Source organism: Cygnus olor, chromosome 28 (genome assembly GCF_009769625.2).
Source record: "Cygnus olor isolate bCygOlo1 chromosome 28, bCygOlo1.pri.v2, whole genome shotgun sequence".
In the NCBI taxonomy this organism is placed as follows: Eukaryota; Metazoa; Chordata; class Aves; order Anseriformes; family Anatidae; genus Cygnus; species Cygnus olor.
The window spans coordinates 3077417-3092949 of record NC_049196.1 but is presented as its reverse complement, the minus strand read 5'-3'; the positions used below and the strand labels follow the sequence as shown (position 1 = coordinate 3092949).

The following is a 15533-nucleotide window of genomic DNA, read 5'->3' as shown; positions in this document are numbered from 1 at the left end:
CCGTCTCGCCCCCCCCGGAGCCGCCCGGCGGTGACTCGGCAAGTGGCGGCGCTCCGGGCGCCGAGCCGGGCGGGCGGTGGCGGCGGGGACGGGGCGCGGGCAGAGGCGAGGCCCCCGGGGCAGCGGTGCGGGGTCTGCGGAGGCGGCGTTTCCGCTCCCGGGACAGAAGGGGCCGCTTCCGAGCGTGCTGCAGCGCTCGGGAGCTGCGGCTCGGTTCTCCCCACACGGCGCAGCCCCGAGGCGGGGGCGAGGCTCAGGCGGGGAGCGAGGTTCTGTCACCACGCAGCCGCCCCGTAAAGATGGCGGCGCTCCTCATCACCCCCCCCCGCCCCGAAGCCTGCGGTCCCCCGCGGTCGTCACGACGGGGCTGGCGGCCCCCTCTCCGCCAACATGGCGGCCGCTCCCTCAGCGCCCCAACATGGCGGCGCGGCGCCTGCGCGCGGCCCCGCCGGGCGCTTCCGCTTCCTGAGCGGAGCGGGACGGGACGGGACGGGACGGGACGGCGGGGCCCGGTCGGCGGCCCCGCGGCCAGCCGCTTTCCTGTCTTCTAGGTGGGCGCCGAGATGTCGCTCTCGTTGAAAATGTTGCCTGCTGCAAGAAGGAGAGCGGTGGTCGCGGGGCTGCAGAGCCCGCGGGAGCGGGCGGTGCCGGGGAGGACGGGGAGCAGCCCGGAGGCGTCTCGGTGGCGGGCGCTGTCGACGGCAGCTCCCCCGTGAAACCGGCGGCGGGCCGGGCCGCCGGGCAGCCCCCGGGCCCGGGCTCGTGGAGGGGGCCCGGGGAGGCTTTCCTCAAGGGCGGAAAGAGGCTCCCCGCGAAGGCGGCCCCGGGTTCCGGTCAGGAAAGCGCCGACGGCCGCCCGGGCGCGAAGGATCCGTGCTCTGCCGCTGAGCACGCCGAAGACGTTAAAAACCTGGAAGGGGGCAGAGAAGGTAAATGTGTGCGTTGGGATCCCGCTGATTCGGTCAGGTGTAAACACTCGAGGCAAGGGGTTTGTGCTGCCGGGGGGCTGCGAAGAGCTCCCCCCGGAGAGGGGGCGCTCAGGGAACCTCATCGGCGGTGTTGCCCTGAGGGTGAGGTGAGCCACGGGAGGGGTTCGTGACCTCTGCTGTTTGGTTTTTTCTCCCTTTTTTTTTTTAATTGATTCTGAAGTGGTACAGGTTAGAAGGCAATCCAACTTAAAATGTTTCTTTTTTTTTTTTCTTCCCTCAAAATCTTAGGAAACAAATGGAGAACTTAAGCAGCATTGCCAAACACTACACGCTTTTGAAGTAGCTTCTTTCAGATTTCTCAAGTACCCAATTTTACAGTCTTTACATGCATTTTTCCTGGTCTAATCTTTGTGTTTAATCTTCTGTGGACCATGTGTAGTGATCACTGTAATGATAACTTTCATAAAAATATTCCATTGTGTAAGGTATTTGACATTCAGCTGGTCTTTACACAAGTCTTTGTAAATTCGAGCTTTGATCTGAAACAATTGTTTGGCATTTAGTTTTTCAAAAGAAGTGATTTGCTAGTGAGGTGTAAAGACTGGTAAAAGTACAAGCTGCTTCTTCAAAAAGTCCCATTTTTCATTTTTTATCCACCCTTGTTTTCATTCTCAGAAGATGTAGCCTGGAGTGGCACCTGTGTGGGACTCTACTATGACACTCTACTATGACCCCTTAGGAGACCCATTGAAGTAGGACCTGTGTTAACAAAGTTACAAGTTTGCTGTGGAAAGAGGTGTTTTGGAAGTAAAAAGGCCATGTTAAACCTTGCTTGCTCAGAGGTTTACTCAGTGAAACTGTGGTGTGGTGAACTTGTGTAAGAGTGTTCATGATCAAAATGACGCTCACTTTGTAGCTCAGATCTTCTTTGTCTGCTGACATAAGTGGTGGTCCTGTCTTCCCAAACTGCGTGTTGTATTCATGTTTTTCTTTTCGTGGCATACATCTTTGTCTCTGAGTTCAATGAGATTGGAAGATAGATTTAGCAAAAAAAAAAGGGGGGGGGAGGTGGTGTATTTTCCTCTCCGTCTGGTTCAACTACATGATCCGATTTAGTGCGTGACTACACAAATACCTCTGTGGGCACAAAACAGGAAATGCTGTGGGGTGGGAGAGCTGGTTTTATTAGAAGACAAATTGTTTTCATACTGGCTGAAGGTTTTCAAGAAACCTCAGGTTTCAGCTACTTTTTATATTCATTGTAAATGCATCAAACTACAGGCTGCAGCAAAAAAGGACAGTGCTTCCTTATTCGCTTGTGAGAAACGTTGTCCCTGCTTCTTGTGCTGCTGTGATTTAGCTCGCCGACTTGACTGAAAGCTGAGTTTGTGGTGGCATAGTGGTCAGTTTACAGTTGCTGTCCAGGCCTGTCTAACTTCCAGAACTGTGCAGAATGGGAGTGGGAAGGGACGTCTGTTGGACCTCTCAGCAGCAGTACAATCTGAAATTAGCCCAGGGTAACAACAAAAGTGCATGCTAAGGTTGTAGTCCACTAGGCTGTTCTGACTGGGTGAAAGAGTGCTTGCCCCTAGCTGTTTATTCAACAGGGAATGCAACCACACTTTAAAGAAATCACTATTTTTTGGTGGTTAGATCATTTGACAGGGATGGTTTTGAGCACAGCTGTGCAAAACTGATAATGCAGGTAGCGAGACTGAAATAGCTGGAGGTGAGGATTGCTTCACCCAGATTTCTTTCTGGAGGATAGTAACATGGGACTGCTGCTGTTGAAGTGTTTAGTGTACCTGGATCTCTTTCACAACCTGGGTGAGGGAGCGTGACTTGTGCAATTGGTTTAACAGATTTAGATGGTTCAGGATGAATTTTTGTAATGTAGCAGCCTTTTAACTTTGCTCATCTGTGTCCGTATGGCATATCAGAGTACAACCTGGTGTATGCTGTTTACAGGGAAAACTCCTAAACTGTATACAGAGGTGGAAGTAAATTTGCAGAGAGATCCATGTCTGACAGACAACCAGTCTGCAGCGCAGGAGTCTCCAGCGAGAAGTTCTGTGCAGCTGGCTGTTAGAAGTCCTACCATGATGAAGCCATTGAAGAACACCAGAACTGGTGAGTGTCCCCAGCAGACTGATGAGGAAAATGAGAGTTTGGGGCTTTTTGTTCCATTGGGTTAGCTTTGTGCAAGGAGCAGACCAGTGACCTGGTGTGGTAGACAAGGAACATGGGATGTGTGTGTGCCATGTTGGGGGCTGTTCACGTGCAATGTGTTTTGAAGCTTTTATCATGTGTTCTGAAATTTCACTTTCATTATGTGTTCTAAATTCACAAAACCACTGGTATTCAAGTGAAACTTGCTGGAGTTGATCTCTGTGTTTTTCAGTTACTAAAAAGTCTGTTTTCCTTCAGAGGAAGTTCTGATTCCTGTCCCTGAATCAGCAAAACAGCACTGCTTGGGAAACATTTTAAGTCTGGCTGCATTGGGCCTGTAGTTTTGCTGCTGTTTTAATCTCAACCGCATACGTAAAACAGCTCCTTCTGGAAAAGTGTAGAAGGGGTGCTGAGACTATTCTTTAAAATCAGTCCAGTAGAGGTGTCAGATACGTAACCTTTTGTTTGCTTGACTAGGATGACTTGCTCAGGTCCTACAGAACTTGAATCCTTTGTTCAAAACACTGCTTCTAGCTCTTATGGCCGTTTCTATTTCGGAGATTTCAGTATTGGCTGTTGGCAAGCTGTTGTCACTTTAGAATCTACATAATTCTATTTTTTAATTAAAAAACTCATACTGTTTGAATGTTCTGGATGTGAATTATCTGAGTTTTTAGATTTTAATTTTCATTGTTAATTTTCAGAGGAGCAAGATGGAGAAGATATTGAGAGAAGAAAGAGGAGGAAAAGCAAACAAACGGAAAAGGGAAGGGAAAGGTCAAGAAGAGGAGGGCTCCCTGTCTTGCGACATCAAACTGGATGATACCCTTGATCGCACCTTAGAAGATGGTGCTAAGCAGCATAACCTGACGGTTGTCAATGTGCGAAACATCCTACATGTGAGTGCGCTTAATACAGCAAATGTACAAGTTATGTACATACAAGTTATCTGGCTTTCTTGGTGGGTATCGGTCCCTGACTTCCACTTACTGACAGATGGGTCTGTTTTACTGTACCCTAATAGCAGTAGTAGGAGTGAACTAAATTCACTAAAGTGATTGAACTAAAATTCATGCTTTTGGTTCCAGGTTTATGTATATGTCAGTTGCGTATCTTTCAGTTTGTCCCATGAGCAGTGTCTGGAGAGAAATGCTATTTGTTTTCCCCAGGATCAAAAATTGTGCATTTCTTTTCTCCATCTAGTACTGTTCTAGTCCAGGTGATGTCAAATATTTTCATGTTATGCAATCCGTGTGGAAAACAAACTGGAGACTGATATGACCCTTCTTTCAGGCAGATTCACCGGCTGGTTTTGTGCAAGTGCCATAAGTTAATGTCTTTCTTTGTCATGTGGCACCGTTGAAGGGCTGTAAACATCTCACAGGTGCCTACCTTCCCTGGAACCTCATGGTGGCACTCCGAAAATGTAGTCACTGATACTAGGTCTCCTAGGCCTTCACAAATTTTTTTTTTCTTTTCAAATATCTTCAGTGTTCTCTGAAATGATACAGCACGATGTTTCAAAGAGCAGATCATTAGATACTTTCCCTAGAGAGTAGACCCTTACTGTTTTGCAAGCCCATGGGACCTTAAGGATTTAACTTTTCTGTTGCGGCTATGTGTCTTATGTGGATGGGACCAGCACATCGTAAAATTGTAAATTGGCTGTGTGACAGGAGAGAAGGGAAGTGGTGTGGACTTTTATTTACACCATTTTCTTTCCTTCTTCTGTCAGTTTCCTCCTTGGAGCGTTCGCAGAGAATGTGGTGCAAATGTTTTTATCACTGCTGTGCTCATTTTATATTTTCTTGTCAGATCACTGAATAGTCTTTTTCACAGCATAATTGCAACATTTATTGTACATTCACTATTTCTGCAGCATGGTTCCAACTGTTTTATTTCAACGTTAAGTCTGCTTCTTTTTAACAAACAGAATGTAAAGGAGACTTTTTTATTTGTGTGTTACCTGCAGGAAGTGATCACAAATGAGCATGTGGTTGCCATGATGAAAGCAGCCATCAGTGAGACAGAAGATATACCTTTGTTTGTAAGTAAAAAACTTTTTTTTCCACAGTTTTTGTCTATTCAAATGATGATTCCTTTACCAGTCTACCTTCTTGGTCTGTGTTATGATGTGGTAGGAGGAGAATAGGTAGTATAATTTACACTTCACAACCAGATTTGGCACCTGCATGAAGTGAGTCGTGTCTGAGTGTAAATCATGAAACAGAATTATCAGGGGTTATTTTTCATGTCACTGATGATGTCTTAAAGGTAACGAATTCAAAAATGAGAAAAAGCTTCTAGTAAACAGTTGCTGGGGAAAAGGCTGCAGTTAAGAAAAATAGCTGAGCAGGTTGTGGTTTTCTGTTTCAAACGCTCAGGAACCCAAAATGACTCGTTCCAAACTGAAGGAAGTTGTGGAGAAAGGAGTGGTAAGTAGCTCATCTGCTTTCGTTATTGCACCCTTCCCCTACCCTAATGGCTTTGATTTCTGGGACTTCTTTTAGAAGTGTCATGCATGCTTTTCATATTCTTAAAATGAAAAGGTGAGTTCTGTGCATATATTTTTTGATACAACAATGTAAAAAAAAAAACCATTTTAGATGAGCAGAATAGAACCAGGACAGAGTTAGAAGATGCAGTGAATTGACAGTGTCCGTTATACTAAAGTTACTGCCTGTAGAGATCACATGGGTGGTTTAGAAAACATTTGTTCAAAGTCTGTTAAGTAGCTACTTTGGAGAATAAGATCTCAAGCTCAAGTACTCAAGTACTCATCGCAGTCTACAACTTCCTCGCGACGGGGAGTGGAGAGGCAGGTGACCTGTTCTCTGTTATCACCAGTGACAGGACCCATGGGAACGGTGTTAAGCTGAGGCAGGGGAAGTTTAGGCTAGACATCAGGAAGAGATTCTTCACCGAAAGGGTGGTTGCACACTGGAACAGGCTCCCCAGTGAAGTAGTCACTGCACCAAGCCTGTCTGAATTTAAGGAGAGATTGGACTGTGCACTTAGTCACATGGTCTAAACTTTTGGGCAGACCTGTGCGGTGCCAGGAGTTGGACTTGATCCTTATGGGTCCCTTCCAACTCGGGATATTCTATGATTCTGTGATACTTATTTGATAAAATTGGTTATCTAAGCCGTGCAAAAGCATGCTTTTCAGAGAGTTAAAATGTTTTTGCTATCTTTAGGTGATTCCAACATGGAATATTTCTCCAATTAAGAAGGCAAATGAGGTAAAGGTAAGTGAAAGAAATTGGAGTCCATGCTAGAGACACCCTGCTTAGCAGTAAATCTTAATGGTGGGCTGGAACAGACTTGCCTCTAGCATGTTGGGAGTTATAGCGACCAGCATTGCGAGTGGGTTATGCAGGGAAGGACAAGGCAGCTAAAGTAGAAGTGTGCAGAGAACCCAAAAGAGCTGCCTGCAGGGGAACCGCAGAACACGAAGGAATGATGGCATGCCAGAGGAAGGGGTCCTTTCTTCTACTTGATCCAGCTCCCCATTTTGGTACTGCAGCAGCCTCTACCTGGATGAAATGCCTGATAGTGAATGTTGCTGGCCAGGTCTCATGCTGTGAGTTGCTCCTCCTTGAGATTGTTATACATATTTTAGGACTGCCAGGAAATGTGGCTTGGATCTCAATTTTTGGCCTGAGACCTGCCTGCTCCAAAAGACTTATAATTTAGGTGTAGAGGAGCAGGAATGAATGGCCATTCAAGTAAAAGAAACATGTCCTTGAGAAAGTGTCTGCTTATGTAATGTTTCCATCGTATAAATGATAAATAATTTGTTCTCATACCTTTTCATACCACTTAATTTGCTTTACCAATCTTATTTTAGTAATATATTTGGTTTCTTCAGCCTCTTTCTGTAGTCTCCTTCCTTTGTGAGCTTCATTGTATTTCCTCAGCTGTTGCATATATTTGATCAGGTAGTGTACCATTAGAGTGCAATGCTTTATCTTGCCGGTAAAAAGTTGTCACCTTTCTTCTGCTCTGTTGTAGCCTCCTCAGTTTGTGGACATTCCTCTTGAGGAAGACGATTCATCTGATGAGGAATACCAGCCTGATGATGAGGATGAAGATGAGACTGCAGAAGAGGTAAATCTAACTTGTACAAAGATCTGTTCAGCATGGAGCTTGCACGTTTAAGGCCACAGAATGCTCTGTTTTAACACACGAATGATTGTAAATCACCCCAGAGTTTCTAGTAATCTTACTTCAATGCTGTATTATTTGGGTAAAGAAGTGTCTTGTCTTGATTGAAGCATGATTGTTTGCATTCTGTATCTCTTACACTATAGAGTTTACTGGAAAGTGATGTAGAGAGCACTGCTTCTTCTCCTCGGGGAGCAAAACGATCTAGGACAAGGCGATCATCTGATGAAGAGGGAGGGACACTCTGTGAGGTAAGCTTGCAAGAGAGTTTTTGTTTCTAAAGAAAGCAATCTTCAGTCATTATTCCTAAATTATTAATAAGAAAGCAAAAATATATACTGTTGTTTTCAGTTGTAGTGGCATTACAGGTGCTATGTAGATTTGGGGTCCCACTGCAATGGTTCCTGCATAAGCAGTTAAGTTCATCCTTTGCAGAAAAAGCTTAGTCAAAAATAAATGCAAATCCATAAAAAAAAAAAAAGCACTACCAATGGAAACAATCTGCTTCTTTTTCAGATAACGGGTTTTTTTTTTCTGATTATTTTTGAGGGAGAAATGCTTTCTGTGCTTGGCTCAGGAGGACATGGTGATATTCATAAAAGCCTGAAAGTATTTGTAGTGATTGTATGCACTATCAGATCAGTGGAAAGAATATGCAGTGTGATAGGAGCTGACAGGGAGTGAGTATCACCAGACAAGAATCAGAAAGCAACTGCGAGAACTCACCATTGGCATTGGAATCAGAGAAAGAAGAATAATGTACTGATATTTCCAAGTTTACTCACTGTGGGACTGTTTGGGGGAGGGTTGGGTGTGTGCCACAAATACTGGCATAACTAGAGATGATAAATCTGAATGCTGAACTTTCCAGCATATGACCATTTCCAAATGTCTCCTTTCTGAAAGTTCGTTAAATAGTGAATTTGTACTTTCTGAAAATCAAAGTGAACGTAATACGAATCATCCGTTTCCTTCTGTGAAGCATTTCTCTCATTTCTATTTTGCTAGCCTGTGGTCAAACTGAAAAAAAAAAAAAACTTATTCTGTCCTTGGAAATCTGCTGTAAATACAACTTTATAACACAAAGGCCTTTCTAATTAGGTGGAGAAGGTTACTACACCTGTTGTTAGACATATTAGTGCTGAAGTAGTTCCCATGGGACCTCCACCACCTCCTAAACCAAAGCAAAGCAAAGACAGCACATTCATGGAAAAGCTGCATGCAGTGGATATGAAGAACTGGCTTCAAGCCCAGTATGCATGGATCCTACCAGGTACTGTGTTTTGGAATGCTACAGTGGTATTTTTTCAGTTTGAGTTAAATTTCATTCTGCTCTCCTTTTGTAAATTTAAATAAGAGTGAATCTGTTTAGTGGGTAGCATGCAAGCTCTGTGTGAGAATAGAGGTAGCTGTTGGTACAGGGCTGTCAGTGACACGTACTTTTAATTTCTTCTATCGTAACTACACTTTCTGTTTATGCTCGTAGGCTTCTCAGTTAGATTATTTTTACCGTTAACTGTAATTCTGTGGCATTTACACAAGTAAGGAAAATACCTTCCCTTTTGAAAGGAAACAGTCACTTCGGTTGTATTTTGCAGGCAGGTACACTATGAACATGCAAAGAAGCTCGGGTGCAAAGGCAGCCACTATTCATTTTGATAATGAGAAAAATATTACTGATCTGTTCTACTGCACAAGGGTGAGGAGTTGTAAAGAAAGAGTCCTGTACTGTAGCTTCAGGTTAATTACAGATAGTGGAAACTGGGCAACAGAGTAAAATGTAGGGGGCAAATATTGCAAGGGGGGGATAAAAGTTAGCACAAAATAAGTGAACAATAATTATTCATAAAGAATAATAATTTAATAGCAAGAATAATGAAAGGTTGGCTTTTTTTGGAATACCAAACTAAACAATTCTTTGTGGCAAGAATCTAATATTTTTGATAGTGGATTCTTCTTGCTCTGATGAAAATCCTACTGCCAAAGAAGCTGTGAGGAAAGCAGAGAAACTCTAATTCCGTTGTGCTTTTCCTTCATGTTTCAGTCTCTGGAAGACAGCCTCATTGCCTCAGAACCCGATCAAAGAGACCGCTGAAGGATGTTCCTCTGGTCAACTGGAGGCTGAGCTCCGAGCCCCAGATATCACGCCTGATATGTATGATCCCAATACTGCAGATGATGAAGAATGGAAAAGGTGGCTTGGAGGGCTCATGAATGATGATGTGGAGAATGAAGGTACGTACAACACATCGTTATTCATTGGAACAGAGGGATCCTGGAGGTTTTTCCTCCTGTTCTTGGCTACTTTCTCTTCCCGTTGCTCGTGATTTTCTTGGCTGCATCCATTATCTTGTTTAGCAATACACGTATTTTGCACAGTTTTCCTCATCTTCTGCATGGAGACTTGAGACACCTGAAGTTAAAAACCCTCACTTTAAATATTAACTAGCCAGCACGTGCAGTAACTGGCAACCATAAATGAAAGCTGTGTTGTTCAGCCCTTAATGCATCATGCTGTGTCATGAAGCTGGCAGCATAGGTATGCCTGAATCTGAGTGTGCCATGCTCCTTTGCAGGGACATGACCTGTTATGGTAGGAAAAAAATAATTTAATTTGTTCTTGAAGAGAGAAAACAGTTTTGGGCTTGACTTTCTTTTGTTCTGGATTTACAGGTTACATAGAGTTGTACAATTGACTGTAAAACAAAAAATTGGAATACTCTTCCAATGTATTGCAATATTTCATTCTTTCTAATTTTAGCTGAAACTCAGGCCATACAGAACAAATCTAACTTTTCTAAATGGGAATGACTAAGAATAAAGGTGGTTAGTAGCTTAGTTTGAAGAGGATGGACTTGATACTGCTTCCATAAAAATAAACAGTTAATTTCAAGCAGTAAACCTAGCCCTCTTTGTGTAAGATCAGGCAATAAACTAAGTGCTTCTCTTCCTGGCTACTGTTTGGTCTTGGGGCAGGGTAATGACGTTTCAAAACATGCTTCCTATTAGATGAATTAGATGATGATGATGACCCTGAGTACAACTTCCTGGAAGATCTGGATGAACCAGATACAGAAGACTTCAGAAACGATCGTGCGGTGAGAATTACCAGTAAGTCCTTTGGCAATCCCACTTCCTTTCTCGTTAGGATTAGTAATTTATTTTGAAAAGTGTTTTGTTGCAAAGGCTTTGCAGTGTAGGCTAATAAGTAAAAAAAAAAAAAATAGAATAAAAAACACACTTTGCATACTGAACACCTTTTCCATGCAGAACTGGCTTTCTGTGAATACATGAAAGTGTCTAGCCAGAGCTGCAGTGCTATCAGATGCATTTTACTGTATAGCAAAGAATGAAGAATAATTTTTAGATAGTGCAGTCTTTCATAAAGCTACAGCCAAATCGGAAAGTGAATGCCTGCCTTATGTTTTGAGTGTAATGAAATTTTCTTCAAGTCATTGCAATCTTTGAGTTACAGTTTAAAGAGCGTATCATTTATTGTGTTCTCAGTAAAGTGTATTTATTTTAGGTCTTACTGCAGATTAACTTCGTTTTAAAATTATTTTTTAATTCAGTTTTTCCAAAATATTTGTGATTAAAAACAGTCTCAACAGAAATTTTCTTGGGCCCAGCAATAAAAAGGGGTATAATATAATGTCATAAATATATATGGTATAATATATATGGTATAATAAAGCCAGCAGCGTGTCCTTGCTGCAAAGAAAGCTAATGGTATCTTGGGCTGCCTTAAGAGGAATGTTGCCAGTAGGTTGAGGGAGACGATCCTTTCCCTCTACTCAGCACTGGTGAGGCCACACCGAGAGTACAAGTTCCAGTTCTGGGCTCCCCATTACAAGAGAGACATGGATGTAGCAGGGAGAGTCCAACAAAGATGATTAAGGGTTCTAGAGCATCTCAGGTATGGGAAGGGCTGAGAGCTGGAGCTGTTCAGTCTAGAGGAGGATCGAGGGGGATCTCACCAATGTCTATAAATACCTGAAAGGAAGGGGGAGCGCAGGCTTGCTTGAGTGGTGCCCAACAACAGGACAAGAAGCAATGGGCACAAAGTGAAGAGCAGGAGGTTCTGTCTGAGCATCAGGAAACACTTTTACACTGTGCAGGTGACTGAGCCCTGGCACTGGATGCCCAGAGAGGCTGTGGCATCTCCGTCCTTGGAGATTTTTCAGAAGCAGCCTGGATGTTGCAAGTGGATATGGGTGACTCTGGTTGAGGAAGGCAGTTGGACCAGATGGAGCCAGAGGTCTCTTCCAACCTCAACCATTCTGTATATATCAGAGGCTGTTCCTTCTCGGACCTCTGTTTACAAGAGGAGGGTTACCCTTTGCAAGAGAGATTCCTTAACTGGCTTGAGATTATGACAGGATTGATGAATGTTTCTTGCAAAAGAAATCTTCATTTTTCTTTTTAATTTTACTTGCAGAAAAGGAAGTGAATGAACTGATGGAGGAGCTGTTTGAGACAGTAAGTGATGAATTGGGTATAGCACTAAAGAGTAATAGATCTTTCTCAGATCTGGCATGAAATCACTAAAGCCGTAAGGGGGGCCTTTGTAAATGTTCAATGCTGAATATGTGCAAAGGGCTCTACCATAAAAGTGTAATTTTTACCATTGGGATGGAACTTACATAGGAACTTCCATAAATTCCTGTAGAGATGAATGTACGTGCTAAGAGGATCATAATGAGCTTTGTTAACTGAAGACACTTTGTAGTAAATGTACTTGTTGAGCTTTCTTTTTTCTGACTGTTACTACACATGTTGTCAGTTTCAGGATGAGATGGGTTTCTCAAACATGGAAGATGAAGGTCCAGAAGATGAAGATAATGTTACAGAGTCACGGCCAAATTTTAATACACCACAGGCGCTTAGGTAGGATCATTTGATAGTTGTCATAAAACTAAATATTAATAATTCTCTTACGGTAAAAAGCCTTTGGTCACCTGCAGGTACTATGCCATCCCCTAAGGAGATAATGCCTTTTGAGAAAAGGCTACTGCTTTAAAGGCTATCATCCATTTTATCTGAAGGCCGTCCATATATAACCCCTTTATTACACTAATTCTTCTGGGAAAATGGCTTGGCAAGCTAAGACATTTGCCTCAGCTGTTAAACAGTAAAACAGTAGTTATTGGAGCAGTATATTACCTGATTGACAACAACACAACGATTCAAAGCGATGGATAGAGACACTGGATACTGGGGTGTTGCTGCATATGTTGTTTGTGTATGTGATCAAAGCTGTGCATGTTCTGTGCAGAGAACATCCCAAGCTCAAAGCAATAGGTACTCTAGCTCTCTAATTCTTGTGCTTTACAGTGTGGTGGTGGGTGTAGTGTTCTGAACTCCTTTCAAAGAGGTAATAGTTTTCTTGCCTTTTCTTGTTGTTGGGGGGGAGGGTTGATTGGTAAAGTTCAGTTACTGCCCTTACATTTTTTTGATTATAAGAGACTCCTGAGGAGCTAGCTTGACCAAGCGTATCATCTTGTCTTTTAAGCAAATAACTTGAATATCATAGTAGCATTTCCAAAGGAAGAGAACTACATACAATTGCTGAGGCCTAGGTCTGAAACAACTATAAAATTCAGAAATTAACTTCTGATGATTTGTGATGTGGGTTATACTTGATGTAGCACCTCAGAGAGAAAAGACTTTAAAGCATTACTTTCTAGGTAATAATACAAGCTTATTTAAGAAATTACAAAAGTTGTCTAAAGGTGAACTATGATAAGAATAGTGTCTCCTTATTTATGGGGCAGATCACCTCAAGATCAAGCTGTATCTGTTTGGGAAAGGAGCTAAAATGACGGCTGGAATTTCTTGATACTCTCTCTGGATGAGCAGTACCAGAGGAGAGCACAACAAATCTTAAACCAGCTACAGACTAAAGCAGGGAAACTTCATGCTCTCTCTTGCAATCTGTATGCACTTGTTTTTGGTGATGGCTAGTTTATTCTTACTTCTTTGGCATGCCGTTCCTCCTAATTTTTTCTTCCCCAGTTTTATCTGTGTACAGGACTCTTTAAGTATGTTTTGTGGCAAAATACCTGTTTCCTGAGTTTGTTTTTATGATATCTTACATTAGATGCATCTTGGAACAACTTCATTTATAATCGACTTTTGGCCTGTTACAAAAGTAAAGCTGTTAACTAACAAATCAGAATATTAACTGAATAACAAAACAAAATAAAATGTGTATTTTAATTACACCATAAGGCCAGGGAGGATGCATGAAGTTAGTTTTGAAAAGAACAGAAATACGTACATCCCCTTTTCTGCTACAGAAGTAGCTTTTACTATCGTGTCATCAGATGTCCAGTGGAATAGTCTGCATAAAGCTAGGCAAAACCTTAAAAAAAAAAAAAAGTGGAGAAAAATAAAGGAAGAAGAAAAAGTAATAGCATTTGAGTCAGCATGTGATGTTTCTGGAGATAATTATGGTAACGTGCCACCCATAACACCTGGGGTTCGGACCTTGCCTGATGCTATAATTTAAATAGGGTTGGGTTTATTGTATTATAGATTACGTTAGCTCCTGGCTGCTCTGGAGTGTGTCTGAGCACTTGAGTACAACAAACGTGGAGCACTACTGAGAACAGTGAACAAGAGTGTTAGCTGTGCTTGGAATAGAGGTTAAGTGGAATAATTTTGGCATTGCATCCCAAAACTGAAACAGTGTTACGGGGATGTACAGTTTAAGAACTACTCTCTCCATGCTACTCAACACTTTGACAGAATATTTCAACTTGAAAAAAAAAAAAGTAAAATATCCTAATAGAATAGGAATGGTCATTAGGTCCTATGCTTTTTATATTTTGGTCTGCCTGGTCTCAAACAGGTTTGAAGAGCCTCTGGCCAATTTACTGAATGAACAACACCGGACAGTGAAGGAACAACTTGAGCAGTTGAGAATGAAAAAGTCTTCTATCAAGCCACCACAAGAGATAGAGAAATCAAAGCCTCACAATGAGAAGCCTCTCCAAAGCCTTGTTCTCGACTGTACGCAAAGAAAAAGGCTCCAGCAGCAGATGCAGCAGGTAATAAAATATTATCAATATTATATTTGGGCTATGGAATATTCACTGTATGCTGCTGCAGCATGGGAAAGGGGGAAGCCAGTGGTACAGCAAGCACTTTGGCTTGCTGTTTCATTTTAGAAATTAATTGAAAAAGCTACAATTAAGTATAGTTACCCAATACAGTGTCTTGTCATGGTGTGTAGCAGCAAGGAAAGGACACAAATCTCTCAAACGCAAGCTAAAGAAAAAGATCTTGGGTTATACATGTAAAGCAAATTACCTTTTTAATCTTTCAGCTGGAAAGCAAGGCGTATGTTGTTTGAACATGTGCACATAGGGATTGCTGAAGTCATTCTTTCTGAAGAAACACTTGAGTATTTTATTAGAAAAAAAATCCTTTCTGTATTGCTCATTATGGTGTGAGATTTTGTATAAAAGCTAGGAATGTGCCCTAAGACTTAAACAGGTGATGTGTTCCAACTCTGTGGAATAGAAACTATAATATCAGAAGTAATTTTTTATGCTGCCTATTTGTATTCAAGTTTCCCCTCAGTTTTCTATTGTTGAAAGGATTTCTTTTGAAGTCAGATTGTTTTTTTTTTTTTTTTTTGTGGTGCTTGGGAGATGTTTCTTGAACCTTTATACTTAAGCTTTCCAGTTTCTTGTGTTACTGATACGCTGACAATCCCTATTTGTCTGATTTTATTCTTCAAGCATGTTCAGCTTCTGACTCAAATCCATCTTCTTGCAAGTTCCAACCCTGCTTTAAGTTCAGAGGCCAGTACCACTAGGATGTTTTTGGTAAGGATATGTCTTTAAAAAGAGCTACACAAGCTTTAATGATTTCTGGCCACTGGTGATATTTAGAGAGCTTAATTTGTTTAACTGATCCCATGCAATTGAGAGAGACTACCACTAAACAAGACAATGGTGTTAGCCTCCTGTTAGCATGCTCAGTACTTGAAGAAATAAATCACGTTTTGCTGATTAATAACAGTGCTTTGAAGTGGCGTATCTTTGTAGTTTTCTACTGTTTGCTTGGAAACACTGAAAACAAAGTTCAAAAACTTCTGTAATTAGTGAATGTTCTGTGATCTTGATAGATTCCAGAAAGTTGGTGAATTAATATGATCAGACAAAAGTAAGTATTAAAAAAATAAGGAGATTATTCCTAGATTTAGAGGTCAAAAATAAGACAGAAGATATCTGTAGTGATGTATTTTTATGCCTGTGA

The 15533-nt window shown here is 42.0% G+C and overlaps 1 protein-coding gene across 1 annotated transcript in view; it reads left to right on the top strand.

Annotated features, from left to right (window-relative positions):
• Positions 1 to 72: 72 nt before the first annotated feature.
• Positions 73 to 15533, top strand: part of LOC121060687 (GON-4-like protein) — a 30000-nt gene continuing 14539 nt past the window's right edge. Inside the window, 18 exon segments of the mRNA XM_040538694.1 lie at positions 73 to 639; positions 642 to 929; positions 2898 to 3059; positions 3803 to 3842; positions 3844 to 3997; positions 5071 to 5145; positions 5483 to 5533; positions 6296 to 6346; positions 7113 to 7208; positions 7412 to 7516; positions 8367 to 8495; positions 8498 to 8538; positions 9310 to 9500; positions 10275 to 10376; positions 11704 to 11744; positions 12049 to 12152; positions 14119 to 14317; positions 15014 to 15100. Of these exon segments, the coding sequence (XP_040394628.1) occupies positions 564 to 639; positions 642 to 929; positions 2898 to 3059; positions 3803 to 3842; positions 3844 to 3997; positions 5071 to 5145; positions 5483 to 5533; positions 6296 to 6346; positions 7113 to 7208; positions 7412 to 7516; positions 8367 to 8495; positions 8498 to 8538; positions 9310 to 9500; positions 10275 to 10376; positions 11704 to 11744; positions 12049 to 12152; positions 14119 to 14317; positions 15014 to 15100 (1992 nt within the window). The 5' untranslated portion in view covers positions 73 to 563.